The 19,118-nt window shown below is 49.9% G+C and overlaps 1 protein-coding gene across 11 annotated transcripts in view; it reads right to left on the minus strand.

Annotated features, from left to right (window-relative positions):
- The window catches only part of ADCY10 (adenylate cyclase 10), an 86,257-nt gene that overhangs the window by 44,104 nt on the left and 23,035 nt on the right, over positions 1–19,118 (minus strand). For 9 of the 11 annotated variants that reach the window (XM_039485118.1, XM_039485117.1, XM_039485119.1 and 6 more), the window contains 5 exons: positions 11,531–11,586; positions 8,919–9,090; positions 6,963–7,155; positions 4,811–4,897; positions 3,781–4,064 (listed from right to left, as the gene is read on the minus strand). In XM_039485118.1, the coding sequence (XP_039341052.1) occupies positions 3,781–4,064; positions 4,811–4,897; positions 6,963–7,155; positions 8,919–9,090; positions 11,531–11,586 (792 nt within the window). The remainder of the gene's footprint in view (positions 1–3,780; positions 4,065–4,810; positions 4,898–6,962; positions 7,156–8,918; positions 9,091–11,530; positions 11,587–19,118) is intronic. The other 2 variants (XM_039485112.1, XM_039485110.1) reach the window with 2 other exon arrangements.

Consider the following 19,118-nt stretch of genomic DNA (forward strand, 5'->3'; position numbering starts at 1 on the left):
TGTCCCGCCTGGAGGAGATGGAAGGACCTGGCCCCAAGGTATGGGAGCCAGGCTTGAGGGGGGGGGGACTGTAGCGGGCCGGTGTGGCTCCCCTCCTCCCCGGAGAGGGTTGAGCCCCGGATACAGGAAGGGGCGGGGCTCCAGCGGGGTGAGCCCGCCCCTCAGAGGGTCAGGCGCCGACCCGGAAGAATAAAAGCCGGGCTTCCCAGCTCAGTCAGCTCTCAGCCACCGGAGAGAGCAGACCTGCCTGAGGGAGCTGAACCACGGGAGCCGCGACTGCCTGAACTGGACGGAGAGCACCCTACCTCGCTCCTGGGAAGACCAGCCGAGCTCCCGCGCCACCTACGAGGAGCCGGGAGCGCCCCAGCTGTCGTGCTGTTACCCGAGGAGCCCCGGTTTGGCCGGACTTTCCTACAAGCCTACCAGACCTACCTCCCAGCCCGGGCGGACGAGCCCATGCAGTGGGACTTCCGTGGACCAGGTAGGGCAAGAGGGGATAGTGGAAGTGGCCGGGGCAGCTGACCTCAGTCAGGCTGCTGACCAGACTGAACCTATGTCAGTGTGTTGCGGTCAGGATCCCCACTGACCGCCAGCGGTGACGACCGCTGCCTAGGGGGCCGGGACACAGTGGAGTGGGTGGGCCTGTGTCCCCTGCCACCCCACTCACGGGTGGCAGCCGTCCCTCTACCTACTGGCTCAGCCTGCCACAAGAGGCCTGAGCCCGTGTACTGTTGCTATTGGCTCAGCCTGCCACAAGAGGCCTGAGCCCTTATACTGTTGCTACTGGCTCAGCCTGCCACAAGAGGCCTGAGCCCCTGTACTGTCTACCTACTGGCTCAGCCTGCCACAAGAGGCCTGAGCCCCTGTACTGTCTACCTACTGGCTCAGCCTGCCACAAGAGGCCTGAGCCCCTGTACTGTTTGCTACTGGCTCAGCCTGCCACAAGAGGCCAGAGCCCTTGTACTGTTGCTACTGGCTCAGCCTGCCACAAGAGGCCTGAGCCCTGTACTGTTGCTACTGGCTCAGCCTGCCACAAGAGGCCTGAGCCCCTGTACTGTTTGCTACTGGCTCAGCCTGCCACAAGAGGCCTGAGCCCCTGTACTGTTTGCTACTGGCTCAGCCTGCCACAAGAGGCCTGAGCCCCTGTACTGGTTGCTACTGGCTCAGCCTGCCACAAGAGGCCTGAGCCCTGTACTGTTGCTACTGGCTCAGCCTGCCACAAGAGGCCTGAGCCCCTGTACTGGTTGCTACTGGCTCAGCCTGCCACAAGAGGCCTGAGCCCCTGTACTGGTTGCTACTGGCTCAGCCTGCCACAAGAGGCCTGAGCCCCTGTACTGTTTGCTACTGGCTCAGCCTGCCACAAGAGGCCTGAGCCCTTGTACTGTTTGCTACTGGCTCAGCCTACCACAAGAGGCCTGAGCCCCTGTACTGTTTACTACGGGCAGCCTGCCACAAGAGGCCTGCCCTTATACTGGTTGTCGCCCAGCCCCTGATCCAGAGGGCCTGGGCCATTGCCAGACTGTTAGTACTGCTTATAGCTCAGCCTGACAGCCAAAGGACTGAGCCCCAACTGACTCTGTCTTCATTTACCTCGCCTTAAAGGGACAGGACAGAGCACCCCCTGTGAGACCAGCGGGCCGGTGTGGCTCCCCTCCTCCCCTCAGAGGGTTGAGCCCCGGACCCGCTTGTTACAGGCACAATATCCCCCAAGTCCGCTCATTACCTGATGTTTCATTGATTTACAGATTCTAAGGCCAGAAGAAACCAATGTGATCAGCTAGTCTCACTGCCTGATTAATATATGGGATGGTAGAACACAGGCCATAGAATTTCCCTGAAATAATTCCTGTTGGAACTAGAGCATATCTTTTAGAAAAAACATCCAGTGTTTTTGTGCCATGCTTAGCTTTAGTATCTTAGCAAATATGGAAACAGTATGGGCATGGCCACCTGTATTACAGTAGTAAAATGGAAAAACCAATAAGGATAACATTTTAAAATGCACTGTGCAGGTTTTTTTAGTTGATTGCTTTTAGCTGAAAGCAGGTATCAAATAAGGTTTAATGAATTTTTAGCCTTGCAATTTGAATGGGTGAAAGGGCAACCTGGAGATAGACGTTAGCTAAGTCTGTTTATAAAACTGGAGATGGAAGCCTAGTACAGACTGGGTTTTACCTAAGCGAAAAGGGAACTGCTGATACAACACTGAGGACTCTTGGCAGGTCACAAATGGATATAGAAATAGGCAGAAAGAATCTAGAACTGGAAGGAGTTGCCCAAATTTGAGGTACTGGCAGCTGTGTTCAGCTGGCTGGAATAATGAAGATAGATGGGTGGGTAAGTCACCACCTGCCCCCTGTGGGACATGTTGAGAAGAGGTGTAGGAGCCACTGGCACTTGATGGCGGGGGGTTACTCCAGAAAGCTTATGCTTTACTGTGAGGATTTTACCTTTGTTTGTGGGCTCTGGGAATTACTCTGAGGACATCCAGGCTTCACCCAGACTGCTGAGGACTTTGGGCCCCATCACTGGACCAACTGGATCCCAGACTGCCTAGGGGATGGGAGACTGAAGATTTCTGTTGGTTTCTTCTCCCTCACCTGTCCCCACTGCCTGATTCTATGCTCCTCCTCAGCTTCCTTCCAACCAACTCTGAGGCCGACTGAATCACATAGCACCCTCATGACAGGCCAAGACACCCTCTCAAGCTCTGCAAGCCAGACATGCCACTGCTGAACCTGTCTAGAGCTGCTCCACCTCAGCCCCCATTGATTCCTGGGACAACCCCAGTCAGAAAACTGCATTTCCCCAACCTTTGCTGCCTCACCTTCCCTCCCCTGCTGTGCCAAACCCTTTGCCTAAAGAGCTGGAATAATCTCTGACCATGTTGACCTGAAACCCAGCAGCAAACCTAGCCTTTCTTTCCCTTCCCCAAAGGGGCAGACCTTTAATATCAGCAAAAAATTCTGACCACCTTCCCTCTAAAGGACTCTGATAAACACTCCAGTCAGACTAGTCCCAACGCAGAACCGCTTCCCTGTCAGAACTCAAACAACCCAGAATGTATTTTCCCTCTTTGCATTGAGTGAGTAGTTGAAGGAATTTTGACAGGGCAGTTGTTGTACTAAGGTGCACTCACACCTGACTGCTGAATGGTGGGACAGGAAACAAAGGTCAAGTTCACATCTTAGCCTTCTGTGCTCACCACTCTTCACCACAACAGAGGGGATGGATTGTACCACCTTAGCTCTCTGCCTAGGAGCAAACTGATCGAGAGATCCCCTGAGCAACCACCCTGGGATGTATTTGCAAGCCAGAACATTAGAAGGCAGTGACAAGCCAAGAGATATGTGTTAATAACAATAATACCTGGACTTTCTATAGTGCTTTTCATCAGTGCTTTTTCAGAGTCAGTATAATCATCTTCATTTTACAGATGGGAAAACTAAGGGACAGAGAAACAACATGACCTGCCCAAGGTCACCTAGTAAGCCAGTGATAGAGCCAGGAATAAGCCTCAGTCCCAATCCAGTGATCTATCTACTAGGCTACAGTGAATCTTTGCCAGGCCACTAGATGGAACAGCATTCAGTTAGGGCCAACCATGTTTTACTAGGTGCTAGGCTATTGGGCTGTTTTGACCCTGCTTTCATGGACCCTACAGAGTCAGTCACTTGGCCATGAGCCATTTGGTTCCTCCTTTATGGACCTGCTCCCCTCTGTTTTGCTGAGAAAGGTTGGTTTGGAGCTAAAAGAACAGATCAGGTGCCTATCACTTACGTTTCTAACTCCCGGGGGATGCTGACCACCCCAAGGTCCTGGCAGGCTTTTTGCAGGATCACAGAGGGCTTTAGCTCCCGCAGCAGAACGTAGGTGGTCTTTGCGCTGTTAATGATGTTTACAGCAGAGACACAAGGCAGCCGTGCTTGGCGGCTGGGAGGAGATAGAGACATGACCATAAACACTGGAATCCTGGAGAGCAAGTTGTCCAGAAATTCCCATGATGCAAGATCAATGAAGTGGGCTTCATCAATGACAAAAATGAGAATGTCGTTCTCCACTGCCTAAAAAAGGGAAAAAAAATGCCTGAATAAGGTGTTGCTTCAGTTACATATATCTTGCCTTCAGGCCAGGGCCAGGGGTGTCATACCCCCACCCCTGTGACTGCTACTCCAACCTATGGGGTGGAAGAGCCGCTGCAGTTCCTTTGTGTTGGTTAGATAGGATACGGGGCTCTGCATACACATGGATCCATGGCTCCTCCCATGGCCTGACCCCTTGACCACCTCTAACGTGACCTTCTGTGCTGACTAGGGAGGAGACAAGGTCCAGAGCTTTCCTCCCAGCCAGCTCATCCCACTTCATTCATGCACGTGTAAGAGGGCTGTGTCCCTGCACACCAGGGGCAATGTCACCCAAGATGATTAAACTCTTTTGGAAAAGGGGGTTATTTATGTTTTTCCACTCTGGGGGTATAGGTGGTGCATTTTGGGAGGAGATCCAAGCTTTGGGACAAAGCATGAGCCAGTTTCATGGAGAATCCATCCCATAATCTGAATCTGAGAAGGGCCAGAAAGTGCACTCGGTGATACAGAAAGACATAGTTCCTGTCCTCTAGCTTTAGACATCACACAGCAAATGCAGGTGACAGGAATTAGGATTGAGGAGGGATAGAGAGGATAAGGACATAAGGAAAATGACCGGGGTACACTGTATTCCCAGCCTGCTAACTAGCTGCTCATTAGCAAAATCTGCAAGTCCAGTCTCAGGAATCATTTCTCTCTATTTCACAATAAAGAGAGTGGTTCACCTTCTGTAGTATTTTCACAAGAAATAGTCCCATCTCCTTTGTCTTTGTTTCATTATTCATTTTGGAAACCTCTGCAGAGATGGGAAACTAGTCAGAAAAAAATGAGAACAGTTAGCAGAAGAGGCAGCGTTCCTGTTCATGATATACACATTCATGGGAAAAGACCTGATTGAAATGTCCAGCCTAGTGAGACACACATGTTCATCTCAGTGTCTATCCGTTCCACACAGGGATTGCATCATCTAGGGCATGTGTACGTGAATATACCAAGGCCTCTACTTCTAGGTCCTCTGTCTACGTCCAGCTGAACAATTAAAGTACTGCCTGACAGGTCTTTGGTGACTTATGTGAAATAAACTGTTGATCTTAGTCCAGCTCTTGGTAGGAGGGTGCCTACAGCAGAGGAACTATGAGTGAAATCCTGGCCCCACTGAAGTCAATAGGCATTGACTTCCCTTGTGATTCAGTTGACTCTGGTTGACTGAAAGTGGACAGGCTAAGAACTGGAGGGGCTGTGATAGCTGAACTGCCCTCTCACCCAGAGAGGTGGTCCTTTCACAGCAGAGGGGGGAAGTTGTGTGTGTACAGCAGGCTCACTCCGCCATTATGGGAATTTTGTGGATAAGGAGAAGGGTTTCATTCTCCAGGGCTGCCGAGCCTGCACATTTCACCCAGCTTCCATTTTTTAAGCCTCACCCTCCATGACACATTTTTCCTATTAGGCCTCTTTTGAAATTTGATGTTTCCATGCTGTGCAGTGACAGACAGCAAAAGCAAATCTTTGAAGTGTGGAGAACAAGAAATGAACTCCCCCATTTACTTTTATGGCAACCAGTGCAGCTACCAGGGTGAATCTTTCCCTCCACATTCAACTTTTCTCCACTCCTGATTAATATCCACCCATTCTCTTAACTGCTCTGTAAGTGCCCTAAGCCCCCCATCTGAACCCCCAACTCCTGCCTTCAAAGTTGTTCCTGGGATGAGTAAGGGCTATTTCTTGCAACCATATATCACATTTACACACACACACAAAAATAAAAAGTCTGTGCGGAATTGCTTCCCTTCCTACATGTAGATGTGCGGACTCACCCCTGCAGCACCTCCTGCTGGTCTGTTCCGGGAATTAGCTCATTCCAGCTCCAGGTGATCCACCTGTCCTCTGGCTCCCATGTCCCTCCCCTGGCAGTAACCTCTTTCTCTGAGGGTCTCCCCTCCCTGGGGAACCCCAACCCACTATCCCCACCTCACCTCAGTATCAGGCTACTGCCAGTCATCATCTAGCCCCACACCCTGGGACAGACTGCAGTATCAGCCTACTCATCACTGGCAAGATTGGGTTTGGACCTGCTGCCTTGGCCTACCCCTGGGATGCCCTCTGCAACCCCCAGTACCTGTTGCCTTCTGCTAGGCCACACCCTGGGGCTTTCCAGGATGGAGCTCCCCAGCTCCTCTGCCTTTCCCCAGCCCTGCTTCACTCAGGTACCCTGTCTCTAGCTCCCTGCAGCCAGGCCCTTCTCCCACTACAGGCAAAGGAAGACTGCTGAGCTCCAGGCTCCCAGCCTCTTTATACAGGCCAGCTGTGGCCTGACTGGGGCATGGCCCAGCTGCAGCCACTTCCCAATCAGCCCAGTTTAGCAGCCCCCGGCGACAACCTTCCCCCATGGCTGTTTTAAGCCCTTCAGGGCAGGAGCAGGGTAACTACCCTGCTACACTCCCGTGTAGCTGCAGATGGCCAACATTCTGTGAATATCCTTTAGAATGTATAGGAACAAAGTCCAGGGTGTGTGCACAGACTAGGATTCAGGCTCACCAAACAGGTCAGCCTCATGACTGCTAGAAGGCCAATCCCAGAATAAGAGTGAGGAAGTAGGACAGGTGACGTGGATGACATCAGATCGACAGCATGATGCCACTAACTCTTCTATGCAGATCTAGGAGCAAGCATTTCTGCAGCCATTCCCAGCACCCTGTATATCCCAATTATAACAACTGTGTTGAATTTCATGAGAATTCACACCTTTGAGCCAGTGTGCAATTTCAGGGTAAGAATATAAAATGCTGAGATGCCGAATTGGTGTGAAGCAAGGTAAATAACAGAACTCAATTCCACAGACAGACTTTTCCCCCAGACAGTGAGGGCTTTCTCCATTACCTTAACAAGAAAGATGGTATTCAGGAGGCAATAGTAGGTCTCTTCTACCACACCTCCGAGTTTGCCTCGGAGGATGTGCTCTCTTGCATCATGAGTTTTACAGGCATCAATCTCCAGAAACATGGCCATGAGTGTCCGGATGGCAAAAAAATGCTGCTGCACATTTACCTTCGTCAGCTCCATAGCAACAACCCTGCATGGTTAAAATGAAGAGAAATGATAAGGAAGTTCTAATGGGGAGTCAGGAAGAGCCAGCACATTCTGAGAAAGAATTACAGAAACACAAACCTACCACTTACCACATGGACATCTAGACACATGGAAAAAGCTTCCAAATGAAGGAGAAATAATGGAACCAGGGTTCTTCAGCCCTTTGTGATCAACCTCCAAGACAACTACAAGACATCTCAGCACCTGATTTTTTTTATGGATAAATGGCTGAGAATCAGCAAAGGATTTGAGCAATGTCTCCTGGTCTCTGTTTCCTCCATGGCTGGTGCAAAACAACCTAACCCCAGAGCTCAGCCTCTCCATTTTTCGCTTTTCTTTGAGGAACACAAAAGATTAACAGCCCTGAACTGATCTCCAACCACCTTTTCTAACCACACCCCTTTGGGTTACTGTCAGAGTACACATTGATCAATCTGTTTATTGTCTTCTGGAGAACACACCCTTGTCAAAAGCACCTGGCTGCTTTCAGTTCAGTTCTATGCATTCCCCTGGACTCTAAAGTCATCCTGCATTAAAAGACATGCAACCAGACATATCCGTGAGCATCCATCCCATTAGAGCTGCTCTCATTGCCATATCACATGCATCCAAAAATGCCTTTTCTTAGTGATGGGCCATCTCCCAGCCCTTCACTAATGACATTTTTAAAGTCTGTCCATTTCTCTTGGGGAAAAAAAACCAGCACACTTATGAGCTTTTATCCAGAGTTCAAAAGTTGCATTAGCCCATGAAAAGCTGATCAAAACCTTTTGAATTTTGAAATTTCAACATTTTTAATGTTGAAATTTGAAAAGTAAAAAGGACTATTTTTTTGTTAATATGGACAATTTTCATGGAAATCTTTCCCCAGCTTTCAACCAAGGATTGAGCTGATCAAAATATTTCAAATTTTGAATTTTCAAATTAAAGGGGGGGAAAATGAGGGGAGAATTAATAAAACAAATTTGCAGAATGCCCTCCCAATTTTTTTTAAGCAGCTTTCCCATATACACTGTCTTGCTAGACATGTTTCCTCTTTAGCATCTCAGTTGAATAGCACTGAAACATGAATCTGACTTGATCTGGGTCATGATAGCCACAACCAAGGAATCTCTCATAGGATGGATGGGAGAAATAGCCAGCGGCATCCCTTTTTGATGCATTTTTATGCCCTGCTAGTTTTGAGGTTCCCAGAAATCACACTTCCCATATGTTGCCAGAAAACAGATGGACGGCTATTCCTCCTGATTCATGGGAGGTGGATAGCTCAACAAATCAACTGGACAAGAGGCCACATTTAGTCAAAGAGCAGGTGAGGTTAATCCTTTGAATCACGAAAGGACCCATCCAACCATAAGTGAATCTTTCAGACTGCCTCATTTATTAAATGAGGAATTAGAGCTGTAGGCTGGCATTGATAGGTACAATTGGACCACTGGTTATTTCATCGCCCCTGTGACTGTACTGGCTATTCCTGTACGTGAAATAATAGTTGTACTAAAGGAGGAAGTTACTAAAAGCTCCTCTCCCCCATGCAGGGCTCATTTAAGCCATTAGAGGTCAGCTTTCAGCCAATTAGACAGGCATTTGGCCGTCTCAGTCTGTGCCAGCCTCACAAAGCCTCCATAGCATTTGGCATTATTGCAGTCTCTGTAGGAATGTTGCAGCGCAGGATCACGATGCAGGGGCAGAGGTGTGTGGGCCACAGGGGGTCAGGTGTATCAAAGTGAATTTAAAGGCACTTACCTGTGGCCAGCCTCCTGACCTAAGTAGGCAATTTCAGCAAGTAACTGGCTCTTTCCACACCCCATAAGGCCTTCATACATTATGACGCGGCCTTCTGTAGACCCCACAAATCCTTTCAATAAAATGTCATAGATTTCAAGCTCTTTTTCCCGACCTAAGAAACATTGAGTGACTTTAAGAAAGCAAAGACCAATGCATGTCCCTTTCCCTCTTTGCTTAGCAGTGGCAGCATGTTTCCACCCATATCGGAAATGCATACACAAGTCACTGGTTCATTTCCACCTCTGCTGCAATCCTTATCTATCCCTTTCTCCCCACTCATTTTGATAATTGCAGCTCCCCTCTCTAGCATATTCCCAAACCCGACTGTCCAGATTCCAGCACGCCGCTGCTACCCTCCCCCTACATACACAAAGAAGTGTGACCACATTATTCCTATCCTCACACAACCCCTTGTTTATTCCAATACCCAGTGTCACTCTTCTTTGGGTATGGCTACACTTACAAATCTGCAGCGCTGGTAGTTGCAGTGCTGGTCGTTCAGCTGTGCAGGGCCAGCGCTGGTGTGTGGCCACACTCACAGCTACCAGCGCTGCAGTGTGGCCACATTTGCAGCATTTGCAGCGCTGTTGGGAGTGATGCATTATGGGCAGCTATCCCAGCTTTCAAGTGGCAGCAACGTGCTTTTCAAAAGAGGGGGGTGTGGGGCAGTGTGACAGGGACTGGAGGGGGAAAAGAGAGAGTGGATTTTTGGAACTGACTGTGCAAAATCAGAAAATTTTCCCACCCCCTTACTGTTAACTGCAAACAGCCTGCATCCAACATACTCTCTTTCCCCCCTCTACCCCCTCCCCCCGTTTCTCTCAAGCAAAGCAAACACTCAGCCCCTGTGAATGACTCCTTTTCTCGCTGCTGGTCAAGCAAAACGCAAACACTCAACCCCTGTGAATCACGCAGGGAGGAGGATCTCATTTGATTGTTCACAGATTGATCACAGCAAACAGGAGCTGATAAGCAGCTCCGGTAGAGCAGCTCCGGTATGGAGCTCCGGAGGTTCACAACAAAACAAAGATTGGCTGCATAACAAAACAAAGGGAGTAATTTAGTTAAAAGCATTCTGGGATACACCCTTATACCCTGGAGGCCAATAACAGCGCTGGTGTGTGGCCACACTTGATGACCAGCGCTGCAATCCTTATTCCCCATGCTGAGTGAGGTGTACGGCCAGCGCTGCAGCCAGGGAGTTGCAGCGCTGGAAGTGCCCTGCAGGTGTGGCCACTTACTAATTGCAGCGCTGGAAAGCCTCCACCAGCGTTGCAACTGGCAAGTGTAGCCAAGCCCTTTGAGCAGGGGGTTGGACTAGATGACCTCCTGAGGTCCCTTCCAACCCTGAGATTCTATGATTCTATGATTCTTCAGATGTGTATCCAGTCTCCTTTACAGACCCTGAGCTACATTCACTGGAGCTGGCACAGGGAAGTATAATTTACATCTCTCCTTACCAGCCTGACAACCAGGAGATTCATCAGCTCCTACAGGGCAACAGGATTAAAGCTTAGAGATGAGGTGGGGCTCACCCGGTATTGGGGTGCTGGAATCTAGCATTTTGTTTCAACCCCATTTGTCAGTAAAGTGAAAAGATGCTAATCAAAGACACAAAGGAGTGGATATGAGGGGTAAGAATGTGCATGTATTCCTTAGAGACAAGGTGGTGAGTATGAGGAATATCTTTATTGTATCAACTTTGGCTAGTGGAAGAGACAAGCTTTAAAGTCTCACAGAGCTACTCTTCAGGTCTGGGGAAGGTAACCAGAGCATTACAGCTACATACGGATGGTTAAGCATAAGGAGATCACACATGTTGCATGAGACCACTTAAAATGAAGTGGGCAGCTAACACCTCTGCTGGAAAGTTTGGCTATGGCTACACTTGCACTTCAAAGCGCTGCCGCGGCAGCGCTTTGAAGCGCTAAGTGTAGTCAAAGCGCCAGCGCTGGGAGACAGCTCTCCCAGCGCTGTCCGTACTTCACCTCCCTGTGGGGAATAACGTACAGCGCTGGGAGCCGCGCTCCCAGTGCTGGGGCTTTGACCACACTGGCGCTTTGCAGCGCCGCAATTTGCAGCGCTGGAGAGGGTGTGTTTTCACACCCTGCTGCAGCGCTGCAAATTTGCAAGTGTAGCCATGGCCTCAGTTTCTTCCACCAACAGGAACTAGTCTAATACAAGCTATTTTCTCTCACCCACCTTGTCTCTCTCCTATCCTGGGAGCAACACAGCTACAACAACACTGCAAACATGTATTCCATACTCTTGTCTGACCATGGATAGATCCTGCAGTCCATAGCACCGTATAAGACCTGCAGGATCAACCACCACAACTTCAGTATAAAGACCCTGTATCTTTAAGAGAATCTTGACCACATCTCAGAGCTTTACATTTCTGAATGATCCCAATGGTCAGTCACTTAATATCCTCAAGTAGTGGGTCCCCCTCAGACATTTCCCCCCACATCCAATCTCTTCCTTGGGCATCCTCTTCCCAGCAGCAACAACTGCTCCACAGGTTCCTAATGACAAACCGACTGGAGTTCCGAAGAGCTCTGTCCACCTACCCAGTAAGGGGACATACTCAGACCTCTTCTTGGTGAGATATGCTTTGCCAATCATTCTGCAAGGAGGAAGAGAAAAGAAAGCTGCAGTTAAAGAGCGAAAATACTCCTGGTCAGAATGAATGGGGGTGCAGCTGGGCTGCCCACTTTCTCTGAATCCAAGCCCTGCTTCCAAGAAGGGTTTCATTATTCTTAGCCTCCTGCACCCAGAAGCTCAAGTTGAGATGGGGTGAAGTAGTGTCATGGGGGTTTCCCTTCAGAAGAGCACTAGAGGAGCATCAATAATTAAGGAGCCTAATGAGCCTGGTGTAATGAGAGGGTGTATTAAAATCCATCGGTGATAATTGGAAAGCCAAGAAGGAAATGTGGCACAGCACAACCCACGATTTCTCTGGTAAAGAACAATGCAATGCAATGCCTACCAGCCTGGCTTCCTGAGACTGCTCAAGGATCTGAAGGTAACAAACAATTCTGTACTGCAAATGGGCGAGAGATGAGAGACAAGTAGGAATAGACAGATTCAATAAAGCCTGCAGAGGAAAAGATAAGGAAAGCAAAAAAAGCAGAATGAGTTAATACTAGGCAAAGGCTGTAAGGGGAATAAGAGCTTCTGTAAACATGTCATGGAAAAAAGAAAGTAAAGCGATTAATAAGTAAGAAGGTGGATGAAATCGATGATTACTCTGAGCTACTGCGCTGCTTTTTAAAATCTCTCTTTAGCAAGCTATACATTAACAACGGTCTGACTCCTTCAAATTGCTCCCCACATACGGACTCCCACTGACTTTAATGGGGCTCCCTCCACATAGAGGAACTTGTAGGAATGGAGCCTTGGATTTGGACAATGAGAGCAAGGCAGATCTTGTATAAACAGCTGTTAATGAAAGGAGGTATCAAGATATATGAAAAAACAGAACACATGCAACTTGGTCTCTGAACTCAATACTAGCTAGCTACACCACAGTTGCTATGAATTTGCGGGTTTTTTGTACTGTGCCTTTAAATTTCTGACAGCACAGCTGATGCAGCATGTTCCAAAGAAGGGACCCAAACTGTGCTACCTCATGGAGACTTTACTTTTGTTCTTTTTTACTTTGTTGTGCCCCTTAATCTGAACAGGGCTGTTCTAGGTGTATGGAGAAACATAGAACGCTTCTACATTTCCATGGTGCAGTTCCCAGTCTCCTAGTAGCTGGAGCTGGTATGGGAGTGGGAGAGAGATGCAAATGAGACACTATAGTTACCCATTCTTTCAAACATGTGGATTGATTGAAGATATGCCAGTTGAAGGTATTTTTACACTGAGCTATTTGCTGTCCAAGCAGCTGTTTGTCTCCTTGACTAAGTTGCCTTGAGTTGATGCTCTGGATTCAAGCAAGGATGATGCACATTGTGGCTTTGAACAGACAGGACAGCACACCCCCCCTTTGTGCTGGTCAAAGGAAATTTGCCCTCTCATCACCCCCATCCCACCGTTGTAAAATGGAGGTGTGACTCTTGGAGCCCCTCAGTGCCAAATAGCAGAGGCCCCCTCCCCACTGTAACTCACATCAGGTCTGACATACTCATTGTCCCAACACACTGTTGTCATGATATATATCTCAAAGGTGTCATGAAAGGTATCGTATGTAACCTGGTGCCCTGCTGGTCCCAAAAATCATTGTGTGATGTATTGTGATAAACTCAGGACAGACAGTTGCCAGAGGGGGGGGAGGAGTCAGTCCCAGAGGGTTAAAAGGCCCTCCTCCTTATCAACTGAAGCAACCACAGGTCAAGCAGGTTCAGCTGAGAAAGCGTTACCCAGGTAGCAAATTAGAATCAGCTGAGGGGAGCTACCTGAGGGTAATTAGGATCAGCTGGTTACAACTTGGAGCTGCCTGAGACCTTTTTAAACCCCTTCCTGGGAGGAAGGAAGGGGGGGCGAAAGCAGAGAGAGAAGGAGCCTGGCTACCAGGAGTATTGAAGCAGCAAGCCTTCCCAGGCAGAGCGGCAGGACACTCTCCTACAAGACAGGGTAAAAATACTTTAATTAAGACTGGTGAGAAGACAGGGGACAGACTTCCCCTGAGTCCTAAGGGGGACTGCATTACCCTAGCCAGTCTCACCAGAGCTAAAAACAGCAGAGGCTGGGGAGACTGAGACGGGACTTTGCCACACGTGGTGTCAGGAGTGGGATGTGAGTGAGACTTTGCGGCAAACCGTCTCGGGGCAGGGTAAAAGCACCCCCCAAAAAATAAAAAATAAAAAAAAAAGGAAGATGTAGTGAAGGCACTGGTGCAGGCCACTGCGGCTCAGCAAGAAGCTACCAGGGTGCAGATGGCTGCCCAGCAGGAGGCGGTACGAATGCAGCAGGAGACAAATCAACTCCTGATGAGCCAAGCGGCTCAGGATCGAGCCACCTTGCAGGAGGTTGTGAACCAGCTAAAGGCCCTGACCACCCTAACGCACGGCCCCCAGGGGACTCGGCCCCTGCACGCCAGCCGCTACTTACAGAAGATGACAGTGGATGATGACGTGGAGGCGTATCTCCTTGCGTTTGAGAGGACGGCCCGGCGGGAGGCCTGGCCCCAAGACCAGTGGGCCAGTATCCTGGCACCTTTTCTGTGTGGGGAGGCACAGAAAGCGTATTTTGATATGGCAACAGAAGCAGCTTCCGATTACTCCCAGCTAAAGGCGGAGATCCTGGCAAGGTCTGGCGTGACGACAGCTATAAGGGCGCAGAGGTTCCATGAGTGGAAATACCGAGCCAACAAAGCCCCGAGGTCCCAGCTGTTTGACCTGATCCATCTGGCCCGGAAGTGGCTGTGCCCCGAGACCCGCCGGCCGGAGGAAGTCGTGGAAACCCTAGTTGTGGACAGGTACATGAGAGGGCTACCGCCGGACATACGAGGATGGGTCAGTCAAAATGATCCCTCCTCCTATGATGAGCTAGTTGCCCTTGTATTGATCCCAATAGCAGCACAGGAACTCTCTCGGACCACTGGGAAGGGAGGCGCCAGGATAGGAGGCAAGGCTATGTACCAAGGGCCCGAGTTGCCATAGCTCCAGGCCGAACTATGGCAGGGAAGAAGGAGAACGAAGAGCAGCCAAAGTACTCGGAGGGACCTGGGGACTGGGAGAGAGAGACTCGGGGGGTAAGGCCCCACAGCCCAAAAATTAAGGGGCTGCCCGAGGAGGGTACCGATGCTATGCATGTGGAGAGATAGGGCATATAGCTGCCCAATGCCCAAACCTAGAGGAGCCCATGCAATGCGACCTGGGAAATCTAGAAGAGTCATGTGACCTGATAAGCCTAGTAGGAGTAGCGATGGTCCCTCATAGATATACTAGGCAAGTTAAAATGAATGGTATAAAGACCACCGCGTTAGTAGACTCAGGAAGTGCAGTCACGCTGGTCTCGGGAAAGCTGGTCGGGTATGATCAACTATCCCGGGCCAAGCGCACAGGGATATCCTGTGTCCATGGGGATGTAAATTACTATCTGACCATCCGAGTGAAAATAGAGGTCCAAGGAAACCCCACTAAGGTGATGGCGGGGGTGGTCCCGAAACTCCCCTACCCAGTCCTCATAGGACGAGACTTCCCAGGGTTTGGCAGTCTACTTCCTGGAGAGGAGTCAGAAGTAGATAACACTCCAGAGAGCAATGGGGTGGCCTCAATAGTTAGCAACCCCCCAGCCTTCCAAGAATTTGCCCAGGACTTATTCTCGCCCCCTGGGAAAACCAGGAAGACTCGGCGAGAAAGGAGGGCAGATAAGAGGAGGGGAACGAGCATCTTGGCCCAGAATCAGAAGCCTATACTCGTAGGGGAGAGAGTTGGCCCAACAGACGAGGGGACTAGGCAGGAGGTTGGGGAGCCAGTAGCCGGGCCCAGTTCCCCAGGGACCTCCCTTGAAGAGGAGGGGGAGATAGAACCCTCTGAGTTTGGGCAACTTGGAACTTCACTAGAGAATTTTGGACAGGATCAGGCCAATGATCCAGTATACCAGAACATTCGCAAAGAAGTAGTGGAGGTGAATGGGGTCCCTGTGGAAGGGAGAGCCAAGGGCCCCGGGCCGTATTATATGATCAAGAAGGATCTGCTGTACCGTGTTGTCCGTATCCAAGAGCAAGTCGTGGAACAGCTCCTAGTACCACAGAAACATCAGAGGGGCGTGATGGAGCTAGCTCACAGCCATTTGTTCGGGGGACATCTAGGGGTAGATAAAACCCTGGACCGAATTCTACAGAGGTTTTTTTGGCCTGGAATATATGCAGCGGTCCGACGGTATTGTGCCTCCTGTCCAGAATGCCAGTTACACGGCCCCGACCCGCATAAGGGCACCTTTGGTACCTCTCCGATTATTGAAGTCCCCTTTGAGCGGATAGCTATGGACCTAGTAGGGCCATTAGAAAGATCAGCCGGGGCCATCAGCACATACTGGTGGTGCTAGATTACGCCACCCGATACCCGAGGCCATTCCCCACGGAACACTACGTCCAAGACCATAGCTAAAGAATTAATCCAAATTTTCGCTAGAGTGGAATACCCAAAGAGATCCTGACAGATCAAGGAACTCCCTTTGTGTCTAAATTAATGAAGGATCTATGTGCAATGCTCCACATAAGGACACTAAGGACATCAGTCTATCATCCGCAGACCGATGGCCTCGGCGAGCGGTTTAATAGGACGTTGAAGAACAAGATACGAAAGGTGGTGAGCCGGGATGGGAGGAACTGGGACTCCCTGCTACCGTACCTAATGTTTGCGATCAGGGAGGTGCCTCAGTCTTCGACTGGGTTTTCCCCGTTCGAACTGTTATATGGTCGCCACCCCCGCGGCATATTGGACATTGCCAAAGAAAGTTGGGAAGAACAGCCGAACCCAGGAGAAACGTCATCGAGCATGTGTTGCAGATGAAAGACAGGATAGCCCAAGTCACTCCCATAGTGCGGGAACACATGGAGAGGGCACAAGGGGCCCAACAAACATATTACAATCGCCAGGCGACGATCCGAAAATTCCAGGTGGGAGATCGGGTGATGGTACTCGTACCCACAGCAGAGAGCAAGCTCCTGGCCAGATGGCAGGGGCCATACGAGGTAATAGAAGCCGTTGGAGAGGTCGATTACAAAGTCCGACAGCCCGGACGCCGGAAGCTGGAACAAATCTATCATGTGAACCTGTTGAAACCTTGGCAAGACAGAGAAGCGCATGTGGTCACTATAGGGTCACCCTCCCGAGAGCAACCTGCCTGGCCAAGTGGGAATATCCCCCGAATTGACCTCTGACCAACGAGCGGAGGTGATCCACATGATTGAACGCAACCAGGACGTGTTCTCAGAAAAGCCAGGCCGGACTACTGAGGTTCACCATCACATCCTCACAGAGCCTGGAGTGAAGGTGAATGTAAAGCCATACCGGATCCCGGAGGCGAAAAGAGAAGAGATCAAGTCAGAAGTCAGGAAAATGTTGAAGCTAGGGGTCATTGAAGAGTCTCATAGCCAATGGTCAAGCCCAGTGGTCCTAGTACCTAAGCCGGATGGCAGTATGAGGTTTTGCAATGACTTCCGAAACTGAATGAGGTGTCCCAATTTGATGCGTACCCTATACCCGGATAGATGAGCTAATTGACCGACTGGGAAAGCACGATTTTTGTCCACCCTTGACCTGACTAAGGGTTATTGGCAAATTCCCTTGGCTAGGGCCGACAAAGAGAAGACAGCCTTTTCAACTCCAGAGGGACTGTATCAATACACTGTTCTCCCGTTCGGTTTACATGGGGCTCCTGCCACCTTCCAACGACTCATGGACAAACTGTTACGCCCACATGGCAGGTATGCGGCTGCCTATCTTGATGACGTCATTATACATAGTCCGGATTGGGAGACGCACTTGGGGAAGGTGGAAGCAGTCCTGGACACCTTGAGGAAGGCAGGGCTGACTGCAAATCCCTCCAAATGCGCAATTGGGCTAGCAGAAGCCAAATACCTTGGATATATAGTGGGGAGAGGTGTGGTAAAGCCCCAACTCAACAAGTTAGAGGCAATACAGAATTGGCCCTGACCTGTCCGGAAGAAACAGGTCAGAGCATTCCTGGGGCTGGTGGGGTACTACAGGCGGTTCATCCCCCACTTCGCCACCAGGGCATGCCCGCTAACTGACCTAACGAAAGCCCGTGGCCCAGATATAGTGAAATGGTCTAGCGCGGCTGAGGAGGCATTTGCAGATCTGCGGACCGCGCTCTGCACTGACCCAGTGCTGGTAGCTCCAGACTGGGAGAAGGAGTTTATCTTGCAAACGGATGCCTCAGAAGTTGGGTTGGGAGCGGTACTTTCACAACTGGTTGGAGCGGAAGAACACCCCGTCCTGTTCCTCAGTAGGAAACTCCTGCCCAGGGAACGGAAATATGCCGTAGTTGAAAAGGAATGCCTGGCCGTAAAGTGGGCCATTGAAAGTCTTCGCTATTACCTACTCGGACGGAAGTTTACCCTTGTCACGGACCATGCTCCCCTGAAGTGGATGCACCAAAACAAAGAGAAAAATGCGAGAGTGACCAGGTGGTTCCTGTCACTACAACCCTTCCACTTCAGAGTACAACATAGGTCTGGAATCAAGCATGGCAACGCGGATGGCCTTTCAAGGGTACACTGTTTTGCCGACCCAAGTAGCCCAACCCTGTAGTGTTGAGCAGGGGGGGGGGATGTGTGATAAACTCAGGACAGACAGTTGCCAGAGGGGGGGGAGGAGTCAGTCCCAGAGGGTTAAAAGGCCCTCCTCCTTATCAACTGAAGCAACCACAGGTCAAGCAGGTTCAGCTGAGAAAGCGTTACCCAGGTAGCAAATTAGAATCAGCTGAGGGGAGCTACCTGAGGGTAATTAGGATCAGCTGGTTACAACTTGGAGCTGCCTGAGACCTTTTTAAACCCCTTCCTGGGAGGAAGGAAGGGGGGGCGAAAGCAGAGAGAGAAGGAGCCTGGCTACCAGGAGTATTGAAGCAGCAAGCCTTCCCAGGCAGAGCGGCAGGACACTCTCCTACAAGACAGGGTAAAAATACTTTAATTAAGACTGGTGAGAAGACAGGGGACAGACTTCCCCTGAGTCCTAAGGGGGACTGCATTACCCTAGCCAGTCTCACCAGAGCTAAAAACAGCAGAGGCTGGGGAGACTGAGACGGGACTTTGCCACAGTATGTACAGGTTGGGTACAAAGAGTTATAGATGTGTGCTGGAAATATATTCATGAAAAGTGTTTGGGAAGTAGAGCATAAAAACCCAGCCTGCCCTAGGCAAAGGCATGTGTATTTACCTGTCTGACCAGCTGGGCTACCAGCAGAGGACAATGGAAGTATATTTACATATAAGGAAAACAAAGACATCAAGCTAAACAAACGGGGGAGAAGACTCTGGACTTTGAGTAATATAAGGGGAACAAAAAGACCTTTTACTTCTCTATCACTGAGGGGAGAGTAGAGTACAGCACCTTTAGAGCCTATGAAAGCTGGATTCTCTTGGCCTGAAAGGCAAGAGCTGCTGGAAACACAATGAAAGTGAGAAACTGCTTAGGCAAAGATTGCAACTTGCTAAGATTCAATTTTCATCATTAGAAAGTG

The sequence above is a fragment of the Mauremys reevesii genome, linkage group 8, assembly GCF_016161935.1.
Source record: "Mauremys reevesii isolate NIE-2019 linkage group 8, ASM1616193v1, whole genome shotgun sequence".
Lineage (NCBI taxonomy): Eukaryota > Metazoa > Chordata > Testudines > Geoemydidae > Mauremys > Mauremys reevesii.